At 38.7% G+C, this 16,318-nt stretch overlaps 1 protein-coding gene across 2 annotated transcripts; it reads right to left on the bottom strand.

Annotated features, from left to right (window-relative positions):
* Positions 1 to 6,861: 6,861 nt before the first annotated feature.
* On the bottom strand, positions 6,862 to 16,318 carry LOC127970685 (E3 SUMO-protein ligase RanBP2). 2 transcript variants are annotated; one of them, XM_052573370.1, is made up of 11 exons: positions 15,702 to 16,318; positions 14,725 to 14,820; positions 14,412 to 14,645; positions 13,694 to 13,853; positions 12,082 to 13,032; positions 11,475 to 11,552; positions 10,750 to 10,836; positions 10,063 to 10,196; positions 9,708 to 9,981; positions 9,293 to 9,627; positions 6,862 to 8,177 (listed from the first exon to the last, which is right to left on the bottom strand). In XM_052573370.1, exons 1-11 carry the CDS (start codon positions 16,272 to 16,274, stop codon positions 7,869 to 7,871), a joined length of 3,231 nt encoding a protein of 1,076 aa, XP_052429330.1. In that variant the 5' UTR covers positions 16,275 to 16,318; the 3' UTR covers positions 6,862 to 7,868. The 2 variants fall into 2 exon arrangements, with proteins under 2 accessions (XP_052429330.1, XP_052429329.1); XM_052573369.1 differs by having other exon boundaries at positions 10,750 to 10,839.

A 16,318-nucleotide genomic window follows, 5' to 3' on the forward strand; every position in this document is an offset into this window, starting at 1 on the left:
CCAACCTCTTCATTAAGTTTGCGGATGACACGACTGTGGTGGGTCTCATTAGCAACAAGGATGAGACAAACTACAGGAGCGAGGTGAGCCGCCTGTCTGGGTGGTGCAGTGACAACAATCTCTCTCTGAACATGTAGAAGATGAAGGAGATTGTTGTAGACTTCAGGAGAGCACACACTCAGCACGTTCCTCTGACCATCAATGGTGCGACTGTGGAGAGAGTGAGCAGCACCAAATTCCTGGGTGTGCACATCACAGAGAACCTCTCCTTGACTGAAAACACAGCAGCACTGGCCAAGAAATCACAACAGCGTCTCTACTTCCTCCGCAAACTGAGGAGAGCCAGAGCCCCGGCCCCCATCATGTACACCTTCTACAGAGGGACCATCGAGAGCATCCTGACGGGCTGCATCACTGTGTGGTATGGCACCTGCAAAGCGTCCTGCCGAAAGACACTGCAACGCATAGTGAGAGCAGCTGAGAAGATCATTGGTGTCTCTCTCCCCTCCCTCCAGGACATCTATGGAACCCGTCTCACCCGCAAAGCCCTCTGCATTGCAGGTGATCCCACCCACCCATCACACAGCTTCTTCAGTCTGCTGCCATCAGGGAGGAGACTGCGGAGTCTCCAGGCCAGGACCAGCAGACTGAAGGACAGCTTCATCCACCAGGCTGTCAGGAAGCTGAACTCGCTCCCGAACTTGCCCCCCCCTCCCCTCTTCTGCCCCAAGCACCACTGAACTATGACCCCCTCCCCCCAGATCCCCCCCCCCACTAATATACGATGACATGCACCAGTCACTTTGTGCAGCTTTGATCTGCTCACTACCTCATTCTCCATGGAACTGACATCATTCAGTCAGTTTAATAATATAACTGCTCTTGAGCCCTTTGCCCTTTTAATCAGACTTAATAAGCTTTTGTTTTTGCACTAAATAATCTTTTATCTGCACTGTTGTTCACTTCATTGATTTGCACTCTATCTGCCTTTTGCCTTGCGCTGCTTTATTTAACTTTATTTTAAATTTTATATCTTTTTTTTAACATTCCCTTATTGTATAGTTGTATCTACATTTTATATTTTGATCTAGATTTTAGGCTTTAATGTTAATGTTATCTGTGTGCACCGGGGGTCTGAGAGCAATTTCGATTCTCTGTATGTATGTACTGTACATGTGGAAGAATTAACAATAAAGCAGACTTGAACTTGAACTGATCATCAGTTTGTAGCAGTGAAAGATGAGGTACCATAATATGGAAGCATATGGGTGGCAATATTCAATTTGGAATGTAATATGCAAATGACAATGCAATATGTAATGCATTTCTGTATTTACATTTACATTTTCCAATACATTTGTGTAACGTTTGGTGCAAAATGAAAATGAAAATTAAATTACATAATTTTAATTTGCCATTTCATACACTCGTTTTAATGTTAAATTAATACTACTTTTAATGCTGTAAATATTGCAAAATTTTAATGAAAATGTATTACAGAAATGATTAGATATGTGTAACATGTTCAAGCAAAAACTGTTATTTTTCTTAATTGCATTTACACTCACAGTCAAGATGATTCACTCACGATTGCATTTTCATTCAATGTCCCACGATGAATGTAGCAAAATTCAATGTGCACATTGAAAATGCATTCCGAGCCGATGACATCCCTCCCGCTATGTCAATCACTGTGTGAACAAGGCGGGGCTTGCAGTAGGTCAAGAGACTCAAGACTCAAGATTATTCAAGTGAGAGAACATGTACAAGACAGTTGGTCCATGTACGTTTTGATCATTTCGGTTTATGGCTTCAATATTTCATTCGCACTTGTAGGGGGTGCTGAAAAGCTCCTTTCATCTGATTGGTCGAATCGTTCCACCTTCAGCATGGATCTTTTATTCTTTCAGGCAGAATAAGAGTCAGTGCGAGTGTGACACAGTGATGTCTGAAACCACCACTCACTGTTAAATCAACATAATAGTTGAATCACATGTGGCTGGGCACATAATTCGTGCTGCTGAGGCCTGCAAGGACCCCTTTAAATTATTTATAGGTTATAGTATTGTATGAATATTGTCCCAGTGATAAATACAGTGCAAATAGTTCTGTCTACTTGGATAAAAGTGAAGTGGAAAAAAAAAATAATAGACTGAACAGTCTTCATAATATGTCTGTACCATTTACCACTCTCCTCTTTTAAGTCAAAGGGCACTAAGTATGTCTGTGTGACATTAATAAATAATTGTGAAAATTCATATAGTCAAATTTCTGAAATAAATTAGTAGTATTAGATTTATTACATACTAAATTCAATGAAGTTTCTCTTCTTAGTCCTCTTTGTTGGGCTTGAGAAAGCCAACATGTATTTAAACATTATTATTATTTATTACGAGAGTAATTGACACCGACTAGAACTTTAATGTTTCACCAAATTCAGCTCAGATCTTCAGACTTGTCTGACTCGTTGCTGTATGACTGGTCAGACTTACCTTCTCAAAAAATCCTAGTGACTTTTGTTATCTGGTGGCAGTACACATGAAATTCATGTAATTATTTGTCATTTAAACTGACTTAATGTCCCCTCTAGTGGACATTAAGTGTTAAGGCCTTCATTGCTTAGATAACAAAGGTCACTAGGATTTTATAAGAAGGTAAGTCTGACCATTTATACAGCAACGAGTCAGACAAGTCTGAAGATCTGAGCTGAATTTGGTGAAACATTAAAGTTCTAGTTGGTACATACCTAGTACCTTTTGACTTGAAGGTCCCGTTCTTAGTGATCCCATGTTTTAAACTTTAGTTAGTGTGTAATGTTGTTGTTAGAGTATAAATAATATCTGTAAAATTCTAAAGCTCAAAGTTCAATGCCAAGCAAGATATTTTATTTAACAGAATTCGCCTACAAAAAGTCCAATCACCTTTGTTTGGGCTTCCCAGGGACGCTGTACTTGGAGATTAATGGTTACAATTTATGTTTAACTCATTTCCCGAAAATTATGATCCACATGTAACACTATGTGCAGCACATTTTGCTGAGGACAGCGAGCTTCCTCAATCTCAATCAGTTTAATGCCGGATTCGCACAAAGATTATTCTTAAAAGATTGAGCAGTTCCCTCTTTGTCTGGAGAAGGCGTTGTTAATGGACCACAACCGGTAAGTGTATTTTATTATGTAAGTTCTTGCGTTTAACAGTTTATGTACCTTATTACACAAAGGGCAACACTGTTTAGCTTTGTTAACTAGATGTTAGGGTTGGGCAAAAAAATGTTTTATGTGATTTTTTGTACATTTTCATAAAAACGCTCCTGTGATTATAAGTACATTTCCAGCACATGCTCCTGCCCACTTGCTTCTCAAAACTAGCCCAATCGCATTTCCAGGAGGGCAGCCTGCGCTCAGCTGCTGTCGAATCACAACACAGGAACCGCTGGCACAATCAGAACTTGTTATGTTCTTCTGAAGGAGGGACTTACAGTACGCAAAGTACTGCAATTTGTCTCCTACGCATCACTGGTGCCATTTGGGAGAATATCCACTGAACATAAACTGAATGCTATTCAGAGACCTCTCAGAATTAATAAAAAAAATATCTTAATTAGTGTTACAAAAACAAAGGAAGTCTTACAGTAGTGGTGGAAATTATGATTCTTTCTAGAGATTCGTTCATTTTCAGTTCGTTCACCAAAATGATTTGTTCAGAATTGTTCACTGATTGGTTCAGTGATAATTTCTTCGTATTACACAAAAAAAGAGTGTATTATTTGTTTTGTCTTTAGTCAACGAACGTATTCACTTATTACAAAAACATATCTGGCTTTATAAAAATGTGTGTATAATCGCATTCAATATATATAAAGTCTAATTAAGTTGTTTAGATGAACAAAGCACAAGGTTTGCCTAATTAGTATTTTAATTGTTTGGTCAGACAGTCTGTATATTATGTATTCACATTCATAAATTGAGGATTAAATGTGGAGTTGCTAAATATAAAAACAAGCGTATGTGCACAGTACTGTACCTATAACTGCGCTTTGCATTTTACGAGATTGACATGCAAAATGGCAGACTAACCCGGTTTACTCTCATTAATTTCATTCACGAACGAGATAATCTATGTACCAGTTCATTTCATTCACGAACGACATGTATCCGTTCTTTCAGCTCGTTCACGAATGACATGTGTGCCAGTCATTTCATTCACGAACGAGATTTACTAAATCATTCAGCTCGTTCACGAACGACATGGGTATCAGTTCAGTCATTTCATTCACGAAAGATAAGATCTCTAGATCTAGTTCAGACTCATATGAATGAAACTCATTCATTGAAGGGCGTATTAGTTCACTACATTCAACAAATCACATGCTCTGTCACATTTCATACTCGAAGGCTATTGGCTCGAGGTTGAGTAATTCTTTGACAGGATGAAATGGTTGTTACCCGTTTCACTGAGCTGCGCATGCGCTGCTTATATCGCCATGCTGCTGTGGAGGGAGGAACTTCACTGAACGAGAAATATGAGTCAGTGAATTGCGTGAACGAGAACGATTCGTTCACCTAAAAGATTCGTTCAAAAAGAACGATTTGTTCACGAACGACACATCACTATCTTACAGGTTTAGAATGACATGAGGAAATGAGGTCTTGAATAATTAAAGACAGAATTTAAATGTTTGGTGGGTGAACTATCCCTTGAAGACTTCCTAAAAGCATCTATGTTGGCGCCAATCATTCATGATCCAGCTTTACCTACAGAAGAAGTGAATATACAGTAAGATTCTTTTATGAATTCTTTTTATGAAGCATTTAAAGGAACATGCAATAAAATGGGTTGCTGAAAACAGAGCTGTTTTTGAGCTCTGATAAAAATAGTGTTGTTTTAACTACCATTAGTACAAAATACACACACACACACACACACACACACACACACACACACATATATATATATATATATATATATATATATATATATATATAATGACTTTCCAATAAGAGCCTGAAGAATCATATCAACTTGTGGAAAATGGCCATCCAGTGACATGGGCAGATGAAGTCATGAAACATTTGTCAAAACCAGTGTTGGGGGTGAAGCATTACAAGTAACGTGAGTTATGTAATCAGATTACTTTTTTCAAATAACTAGTAAAGTAACGCATTACTTTTTAATTTACAAGAAAATATCTGAGTTACTTTTAAAAAAAGTAACGCCAGTTACTTTGTTTTTCCATTTATTGACTGACAAGTCTCCTGTCCCATATCAGAAGTACAGAGGCGTTGTGTGCACTGTGTGAACATGATGTAGTTCTAGACTAAATGTGAATGTGCATTTATTCATCCCACTCGCAAAAAAACAAAACAAAAGAAAAAACAGATTTAGTATCCATCAAAATGAATTAAAACAGTGAAATGCAAACTCAGAATATGATACAAACCTGCAATAATTAAAGATGTTAAATAATACTAATGTATCTAATCCCTAAAACTAATGTCTTTGCTGCTGACCTTTGATGATACAGTTCAACCATACTAATAAGCAAAAATGACTTTAGATAAACTAACAATAGTGCTATATTGTTTTATTGAGATTGTCAGGACATAGAGGTATCAATTGATGGTTTAAAAATTGGCCAAGTGAACCAAATAAAATTTTTAGGTGTCATTGTCGACCATAAACTAACCTGGAAATATCATATCCAGCATGTTTGCAGAAAAATAATGAAATCTGTTGGTATACTGAGTAGAGTTCGTTCTTTAATTGATATTTCATGTATGAAAACATTATATTACAGCTTGACCTATCCCCACATTTTGTACTGTAATATTGTTTGGGGTGCAACATGCCAAACATATCTAAATAAGATTTTATTAATACAAAAGAAATTCTTAAGAATTATGAGTAATTCAAATAGATTGTCATCATCTGCTCCGCTTTTCATAAAATATAACATTTTGACAATATTCAATGTTAACATCTATTGCATAAATACCTTTATTTACAAGTATGTGTATATGACAAATATTATGGCCAGAGTTTTTAATAACTTTTTCATGTATTCTTCAGGTGTTCGTGCTTACTCCGCAAGGCGCTGCAAAGATTTTTATCTTCCTTTTTGTAGAACTACAGTCAACCAATCTACACTGAAATACAGAGGGCCTTCCCTCTGGAATCATTTAGACCCTGCTTTAAAGACTAAAACCACTCTAAATTCTTTTTTAAAAGAGAGCTGAAAATAATGTTAACATATAAATAAGTTTATCTTGGTAATTTGTTTATTAAAATGTTTGATGTACTGATTGTATTGTCTTGCTTGATCATGTAATTTTACGTTTATTTAATGAAATTTTGGGGAGGTGGTTTCATAAGACCTTATGGTCTTCTCACTCTCTCCCGCACAGTATTTTGTTTTCTTTTTTTCTTCAATGGATTTGTAAAGTTGTATTTCGAATGTTATATGTGCAAATAAACCTTCAAACCTTCAACTCTGCTCATATTTAAAATGTAACACAAAAGTAACGTAACAGAATTAGTTATTTTTTTAGGGAGTAATGCAATATTGTAATGCATTACTTTTAAAAGTAACTTTCACCAACACTGGTCAAAACAAATGGAGAAATAAAGTACATTCATTTAATTTGATTCAGAAGCCTATTTTACACTTAACTTGTTTAATGTTCAGGAGATTGAAAATTTGCAAGCAACATGGCTGTTTGTGTAGGACCTCATAGAAATGAAGTTGACTTTCAACAAAATACACACATTTATTAAAGAAAGTATTCAAAGATTTACATTCTGTTCAGTTAAGTCCATGTAATCATGAGGAAATCAAAAATTTTATTGTAAAATTTTTTGAGGTGGGGGGGGAGGGGTAACTCTTTAGTTTGCAGCCCTCAATTTACAGCGATAGTAAAAAGAATTTACAGCATAACTTTTTTTTTTCATTCTAGATTTATAGAATTAACTGTGTATTTTAGCGATTTGACAAGGTTTTACCATGATTTACTGGTCAAGCATCATTTCAACTGTTCAGGTCTGGGCTTTACCGCTCATCAGTCATCGCTCTGTGTTGTGAGAAAAAAAAACTCCAGTCCTTTTTGCTTTGATTAGTTTTCTTCTATTTTCCACACATATTTCTGTCATGAGCGCCACAAACATGATAGACTCAACTCAAAAGAGTCCTTCACATTCCTAACCCCGTATTGTTGAGGTTACTTATTAGTATTATCAACCCAAACTGTCTCAACCAAGCTATTGGACTGAAGCAATAACCCACTAAACCGCTGTTTAGCATAGTAGGTTAACATTCCACATAATATTAGAATAGTTAGCCCCTCAGTTTCAAAATACTTACAGTATAAATCATTTCTAATTTTCCAGGTTGTTACGCCTTTTTTCCCCCAAAATAAGTCATGGCCTAAGGGTTAGAGAGTTAGACTCATAACTGAAAGGTGAGTCTCATGCTGGCGGGGAGTTAATGTACAGTGCTCTCTCCCACCTTTAATACAATGACTGAGGTGTCCTTGAGAAAAGCACCAAACCCCCAACTGCTCCCTGGGCACCGCAGCATAAATGTTCCCACTGCTCCAGGTGTGTGTTCACTACTGTGTGTGCACTTTGAATGGGACAAATGCGGAGCCACATTTTATTTCATTCACATTTTAAAGTGTCTTGTATAGGTAAACTGTGGTTTAAAAAAAAAAAGCTACGAAGTTATTTCTTTTTACTTGTGCTGTAAATTGTGGGCTCTAATCAAAAGCGTTAGTTTTTTTTTTTTGCAAAGCATAAGTTTCACTGTCAACTAATGCTGTGCAGTTTATTAAAACAATCTCAAACATGATGAACAGTTGTTTGCATAGAAAAATTCACTTAATCTGTCCACACTTTGAGATGGTGATAGTTTTCGTGGGTTTCCCATCTTTAGTGCCCAGCTTGCAGATTCTCCTCACCACATCCATGCCCTCTTTGATAAAGCCGAAGGCCACGTGCTTGAAGTCCAAGTGCTCTGCTTTCTTGAGGATGATGAAGAACTGTGAGTTGTTGGTATCTCTGCCACGGTTGGCCATGGAGAGCAGCCCTGGCCCTGTGTGCCTCACATCAAAGCTCTCGTCTTCAAACTTACTTCCGTAGATGGATTTTCCTCCCGTCCCATCCTGGTTGGTGATATCTCCACCCTGAGTGACAGCAGGACAAAACACACACACTTATTTAAATAACCATAAAAACCTAGATATTTCAGCCATTAAAGTCTCTGTTTATATCTAGTGTTTGATGTGTTTAGTTCATAATGTTCCATATTGACCCGTCTCGCTCAAGATGTTCAGCAGATCTATTTTCTTTGATGACTTTTGTTTATATTTAGAATAAAAGTTTTAAGTTTTAGGTGCTGAAACCTGTCAGCAAGTCCAACTCTCTAACCATTAGGCCACAACTGCTGAAGTCATTTCTCTTACAACAAGACAAAAATGGAGACGATAGCCAGTGGAGAGATCGTATTAGTTTCAGAGCACAAGGAGTTGTATGATATGAGCACAAAGCTCTATCTATTCTTAAATATCCACCTTTTTCTTCAACGTGGAAGCAAGCATATGGGCAAGACTTCCAGGTCATAATGCTTAAATAATGTGAAGAATAACAACGTGCAGTAAATGGTAAAACTGTTTGCACTACAAACCAGTGTGTTCAATAATTAAGATAATACATGCAAAAATATGGTAGGACGCCAATTTTCAATATTAGGCAGCAAAACAAACAGTTTTGTAGAGCTAAAAATAGCTGGACTCGAATGAAACCGGAAGCTAGACCCATAGAATTTACAAATGCCTGCGCCCATTTTTATTGCAAGAAAAAAGTAGATACAAACGGTGCATCATTCAACCAGAGCTCCTGGAGTAAATTGTTGTAAGCACCATACCGTTTCCTTCACCTTATAAAGTTGAGCACCCACAAATGTCATGGTGAACCAAGATTCTCACCCCATTATCTTCAAAAGCCGACACAAGAGCCACTTTCTCAACATTTCTGCTCCACGCACTAGGCTACTGTTGCAGCTGTTATAGCCCTCGGCTGTTATTTGTAACCAAAACACTGCCAGCTTTTTATTTTACAAAAAATGCTCTCTTGTCACCTGTGTGAATATGCCCTAACACGCCAATTATTGACAGATGTGCATTATTTGTCGATTTTATAGTTAACAATTGCAATAATGATTGTTTTGACATGGAGCATCTAATTCAATTTCTGATGCATGCTGTGTTTTCATAAAAACATATTAACAGTGTGTTCTCACCTGACACATGAGGCCAGGGATGATCCTGTGGAAGACAGACTGGTGGTAGCCGAAGCCCTTCTCTCTCGTACACAGAGCCCGGAAGTTCTCCGCCGTTTTGGGGACAATGTGAGCGAAGAGCTCCATGATGATCCTCCCAGCATCCTCACCATCTATGCTGATGTTGAAGAACACCACAGGGTTGGACTCTTGGGAAAGCGCCTCGGTGGCAGACGTCTGAGCAGCATCAGTCTGCGACATGCAGCTCTGGCAGTCTGTGAACACTCGTCTGAAGGACTCGGCCAGCTCTTGAGTCTTGAACTTGGCCGCAAGCTGCTCGACTTTCTCCACTCCTTCTGTGTGTGTGAACAAACATGCAGATGTGAAGACACCGGCAGGAGAGATATGTGTATGAGGAGATGAGTGAGACTTGTACCAGAGTAGTCGTTGGCGGTCCACACCAGTGCGTTAGCCGAGGTGTTCATGGGCTTGAGCGTGATGCTCTGGGTGATGGTGTGGTTGGCGCAGACGTTTAGCACCTGCTCACGTCTCATCACCACACGGTAGCGCTTTTTCACGGGGTGGAAGAGGATCTTAATGTCTCCAACGCCACGCTCCTTCCACTGATTGAGCTCACGATCCCAACGGTACAGTTTGGCTCTTTCTTTGAACAGGATCTCTTCGTCCTCCTCACCGGACTTCACCTCCACCTGCAGGAGAAATGTCAGCACCGGTCACACTTCTCAAGAGACATGAAGATCGGCGCTAACAGCATTACAGCACACACTCACCTCAGGCAGAGACACGATTGGCTCAAAGTGGATCTCGTCATTATCATCATCACAGCCCTCCTCTTTCTCTTCATTTTGTGTCACTGCACAACCAAAAACTTTGGCTCCGGCGTTTGACCAAGTAAAATGAGGATCTGTAGAAAAAAAAAAAAAAAAAAATTAGCTGAAAACATCACACTGCCAACATTAATAATATTGACAGCAGCAGTGTGCTAACATATACTAGCACTATTATAATAATTCATATTAATACTTCCAGTGAAGTATGACACATGCAAAAAAAAAACAAAACAAAAACAATCACATTCTGAATAGCTAATAAAACAAGATGTTTGAAAGGTTTGAGCTTCTTCTTCACAGACTTTAGACAACAGTCCTGAACAGTAGCATGACATCAGAAAACATAGCCTGTCAGGAAAATACATTATTATAAAATGCAAGAAATGTAAATCATTCAATCTTCAGGTCATAAAAACTGAAGAATGAAACGTGTAGGTCTTTAAAAACAACCAAAAAGACCTTATGATCTGCTTAAGGACATAATTTTCAAAAGTCAAACAAAATTCAATTCAATTAAATTAGAATACAAATAGCACTGACCTGTGTGTTTTAGGCAGCATTAATGCCGACATATACTGTAAGCAATAAAAACTATTTATTGTCAGAAGACAATTATTAGGCACTGACCTTTTTTGGCAAATGCAAACTCCTCTGCACTCTTGGTCAAGTCTGCAAACGAAACCGAACTTGCAGATGCAAATCCTGAAGAAAGACCTGCTGGAGCAGAGCAAACACACGTCAAACACAAAACATCATTCAGCAGGCAAATTATTTCAAGCTTGTTTGAGTGGCCCTTTACTTTACTCTCAGACCCTGATCCTCACTCATCATGCTTTTTATCTTTTTATTGTAGATTTTATCCTGTCTGAATAGGTCCAACAGAAGAAAACACACTCTGCTCTCATAGAACTTTAGAAAGTTTAGCACAGCGAAAATAAATGTAGCACAACCCTTAAGTAATTTGCATGCCATGACAACCTCACATGTTTGCTGCTGATCTATGTAATCACAGCACAGTCACTTCAATACGGAGTAAGGTTTGGGCCACAGAGATCCAAAGTCAAGTTGCTCCTGTGCTTGAATGTTTAAACTGGCAAGACTGAAAAATTTGTAAATGCTAAACCTGACCAGGGGTGCGTTTCCCAAAACAACAGTTGCTAACTAAGTTAGCAATGCAATTTCCCATTGCCAACCAACTAAGTGGCTAACAGGTTAGCAACTATGGTTTTGGGAAACGCACCCCAGGCCAGTATTCTGTAGCTCAGTCGACTTTCCTAGCCGTGGCCAGACCTCACTGTTGAGCCCTGACACCTGAACTAGTCTCAGAAATACACTTCACAAGAGCAACATACCATGATCAGATGCTCCATCAGCTCCATCCACGTAAGGCTTTCCCTTCAGATTCCTTAATGCACCTTCAGAACCTTGATCTGTGCAACAGAGTGAAAATACACTGGTGTATATCTGAGGTGAATCATTTCACATAATCACACAGACCATCTCGTTTAGTTAGAAGCTGTGGATACTAGGCATGGCAATCAAAAGCATATGCAAATGAACGTGAGCTTTCAGGAGTTTAAGTGTACTAAACAACTGGAGGAATCGTGCATGTGATTGACAGTTCACCAGAACATCCACATATAACACAGTTATCACTGGCTTGAATTTATGTATTTGTGTTAATAAATAAAGGCAAGTCCCACCCTATAGTTTTTCACATTCTTAAAGCTGTTTCACTCAGAAATATGTCAGAATAGAGAAATCAATCAACCATAACTACTGTAACAGGACACTACTTAAAATGTATGAGTGGTGAAATCAAACTCTAAATGGCAAGATGTAGTAGAGGTTTGCTTTTATTACATTTAAATTGAATACTGCTTTTTTTTTTTTTTAAGATTCAAACAAGCCTAAGATATTGACTTAATAACAAAGGGAATGGTAAAACGAAATGATTACCGGTATTGAGCGGACTATTATCATGACGGCAAGCATCTACAGACTGATCTGAGGAACTTGGGGCTGCTTCTTTTTTTTCCTCTTTGTGAACTACAGCAACATTTTTCAGAAAGTCTGATGTAGATCCATTTTGTGATTGTTTGTCTGATGTTTTTACCTCAGATTTTGAAATACCAGAGTTGAATACACCACCGGACACTGGCATGGAAAATGAAAATGTTGAACCGCTTGATGACTTTTCAGCCTCAGTTGTAGAGGACTCAATCTTGAAGCCTTCTAAGGATGCTTTATCAGTTATTGTACTGGACCTAAGAGCATTGCCTGGATTGTCTTTAAATGCTGTCGCAGCAGGTTGGAAGATAGACCCAAAACTGGAGGTAAAAGAGAAGCTTGACGGAGCAGCAGAGGTCTTGTTTTTCATGTTTGGTTTTGCCGTCTGACACAAAATGCTGTGACTAGATGTAGCCTTATTTCCTCCCAGGAAATCCTCCTGTCCATCTTTTTTAACCAAAAATAACCCTTCTTGCAGCGTTGCATCCCTTTTTGTTTCAGTGCTGCAGGGGGCAGTATTACATGGGACCACTGGAGCTGCTGACACATTCTTCTGTTGTGGTGCATCGGTCTGAATAGTTTTCTTCTCTGCCTGAGCTCCAGAGCCAGCAGATATAACCACAGCATCCTTCAATCTAAACCCAGAAGACACTGTTTTCATAGATCCAAATGTGAAGCCCTTCAAGCTGACATCAACACTGGTGGTGTTCTTAGCAGGATCTCCAGACAGTCCAAAAGAAAACACTTTGGCTGGAGGAGCCACTGGAGCAGAGCCTTTGAGCTCCTCTACAGATGTCACCTTTGCTGTAGAAGGAGCTATCAGATCAGTTTTCTTGGATGAAATCTGAGGATATGCTGGAGACAGGTTGTAGCACACAGAGGGACCTGTAGCACCAGCAACTGACACACACACAAAAAAAGGAATGGTTTTTCAGCGGGTCTTAATTACTGTATAAAAATGTGGTTCTCTCTCTCTCTATCTCTCTCTTTGCCAACAGTCATTCGCCATTTACAGGGTTTTATGAAGGTAAATCTAAAACCTTTTTATGACCTTGTTATAACCAATTAAGAAAATGTGTGTGTGAGAGAGAGAGAGAGAGACTGACACATATCTTCCTAACTGGACAAATGTTCAAATGTTTAACAAAAATGACATATTTAGGGCTTTATGAAATAAAATATTCATTGTAGTATTTACTTGTAATAATATTAACATAATTACTTTATTACTTAAGTACATTTGAGACATAAATCTTGTAAAAAGGGGCATAAAAGGTGCTTTTTAAACAGACCGATAAAACCATAAATAATATCTCCGTTTGTAAATATGTAATTTATTATATATCATACATGTAAACACATACCTCCTGTGTAAACTGTTTATTCACATATATCCTAAAACCTGACAGTATATAAGTAAATATGAAACATGTTAAAAATGTAGAGGAATAAAAACTGTATAATAAATACAAATGTATTATGTTAAGAAATGTCTTTTTTAACGTGCTGTGAGATGAAGGAGGACTTATTTCTGAGAGCAGATGAATCTCCAGGACTTTACCTCTGTCTGAGATCTTCTTGAGCTGCTCTTTGCAGAAATCCTCCAGTTTGTCTCTCAGCTGATGGACAGATTCTCTCAGAGCATCAGAAGAGACGAGAGAACTGAAGAGATCATCATTTACGTCTGTAGATTCAGGAGGTGCTGAGAGAGACTGGAAACTCTACAGAAAACAGAAACCAAACTCATCAGCTCCACACTTCACTCAATAACCTGCAGGGACATCAGATTTGACTTGACTGATCTTTAGTATTTCACCTCAGTCCAGCACTTTCACTGCATCAGCTTCATTCTTCTCATATTCGATAAATCACATTAGAGCTACAGACTCCAGTATTTGCCTCTTACACTATATGTGAACTTTCTAGACAATCGCTTGGATGATGAAACATCTGCTAAGAATATAAATGTCTATCTAACAGCTGGAGCACATCAAGAGTTGAGTTGATTTGTTCAGCAGAAGTAGCTCAAAGGCTATGAGTGTACAAACCATAATTTAGGCTATAACTTTGGAGCCGTTAGTGACACTGAAAACTCAGGACCCTTAAGACACGTTCAGGTTTTGCTTGGTTTCAAATCAGAAATAAATAATAGTTAAAAAGGTGAAATGTTAGTGACGTTTTGTCACATTCTGCTTTCATGAAATGTTTCTCTGTGAGTCTCTGTCACAGCAGGATCTGCTCAAGTCCACTATGATCCTGTTCTTCTAGATCTGTGTTACCTGCAGGAACTGGATGTGATCCTGTGTGTGTGAAAGCTGCTCCAGCTCAGCGTCTCTCCTCCTCAGATCATTGATCTCCTGCTGCAGTCGCTCCAGTCGTTCTTCAGCTCGACTCACTGCAGTCTTTTCCTGATCTCTGATCAGTCGTTTCAGCTCAGAGCGGCTTCTCTCAATGGAGCGGATGAGCTCAGTAAAGATCCTCTCACTGTCCTCCACTGCTGTCTGTGCAGAGCGCTGTTAGGACACACAGTGATTCAGCTTCAGTGAGTCTGAACTGAGACGGAGACAAACTTCTCTTCTTCTCCAGACTCACCTTATGAGACTCCACAGTCTCTCTCAGCTGCTGGAGATCTTTCTCTCTCTGCTGGAGTCTCTGCTGGAACGTCTTGTGCTTCTCTTTCAGCTGGTGCTGGAGAAATCAATGATCATAAATACCACAGAAAGTTACTATGAACAACTGGATTCAGTAAAAGGTTGTTGAAAAGGTTTATTTGAACTGATAATCAGTGGCTGTAGGTTCAAGCTCCAAGGAGGATGATCGCTTACAATCATCATACATTAATATGGAGCATGAGGACTGTTTCACACTGCAAGCATAAGTATATAAAAGTGAAACTGACTCAGACATAGAACTTCACAATGACTCTGCTGTTTAACAGACCTGCTGCTCTACACAGAAAGGTCCCACTTCATATTACGATGTACTTACCTTCAAAATAATAACTTGATACAGTGCACTTACTGCATACATACATATACATATTTTACAAATACTAGCATGTAATTACATCTGTAATAGGTTTCTTTAATAACATTTATAGTTAAAATTATGACCCATCCCTTACACCTTAACCTAACCTGGAACCTACCCATACCAGCAAACCTTTCCTAACTTCTCATCTCAATAACAGTAGGTGTTTTGCAATATAATATGAATACATTTAACTTATTTTTTTTATTATTTAAGGACATAGTAGTTACGGCCACTTTATATAAAGTGGGACCCAGAAAATCAAATGAATTGAAGCTGTAAATAGATAAATCTGGATTCAGTCAGATATGGAAAATCACCCACATCACTGCATTCAACTTGCATTTTGACTGATAGAAGTATATATGTTGTCAGACAATGGTTGAATATTTCACTCCATCATTTAGTGTTGCTTAATCAAGGCCAGTTTTATGAAAGATTAGATTGACCAAGCTTTACAATGCATTTTCAGACTTGGCAGTGAAACTCTTCTCGCTCCACTTATTTTAACCATTTCATCAGTGTCTAGTGCTAAATACCTGTGTCTCTGTCATCTGTGCTGCAGCTGATACAGTGCTGTGGTCTTTATGTTCATCCATCGCACAGAGCACACATATACATTTCTGGTCAGTGCGACAGAAAACTTCAAGAAGCTTCTGATGTTTCTGGCAGATCATCTCCTGCAGTCGTCCAGTGGCTTCAGTCACTTTGTGTTTCTTTCCTTTAAATAAACTCTCATGTTGTTCGAGGTGATTCTGACAGTAAGAGTTCAGACACACCAGACAGGACTTGACAGCTTTGTATTTTCTTCCAGTACAGACGTCACACTGCACATCTCCAGCTCCAGCGTAACAGTCATCAGAGAGTCTGGTCTTCTTCAGTTTCTCCACCACTTCAGCCAGCACAGTGATTTTAGCTAAAGCAGGTCTTGGACTGAAGGTCTGTCTGCACTGAGGACAGCTGTAGACTCCCTTCTGATCCTCCTGATCCCAGCAGTCTGTAATACAGATCTTACAGTAACTGTGTCCACAGGGAATGGCCACTGGATCATGCAGGAGATCCTGACAAGCTGGACATGTGAACTCAGCCTGGAAAATTCTAGCATCTGCCATTTTACTGCATGAATACAGAGACAAACACACAACAGCTCAACTGC

This window comes from Carassius gibelio, chromosome B13 (genome assembly GCF_023724105.1).
Source record: "Carassius gibelio isolate Cgi1373 ecotype wild population from Czech Republic chromosome B13, carGib1.2-hapl.c, whole genome shotgun sequence".
NCBI lineage: Eukaryota > Metazoa > Chordata > Actinopteri > Cypriniformes > Cyprinidae > Carassius > Carassius gibelio.

Excerpts from the sequence above, each read along its gene's own strand:
- LOC127970685 (XM_052573369.1), bottom strand. The coding sequence starts at position 16,274 with ATGGCAGATGCTAGAATTTTCCAGGCTGAGTTCACATGTCCAGCTTGT. Across the intron at positions 9,628-9,707 it reads GACCGCCAACGACTACTCTG|AAGGAGTGGAGAAAGTCGAG; the intron begins GTACAAGTCTCA and ends TCACACACACAG. Across the intron at positions 8,178-9,292 it reads TCCCTGGCCTCATGTGTCAG|GGTGGAGATATCACCAACCA; the intron begins GTGAGAACACAC and ends GCTGTCACTCAG.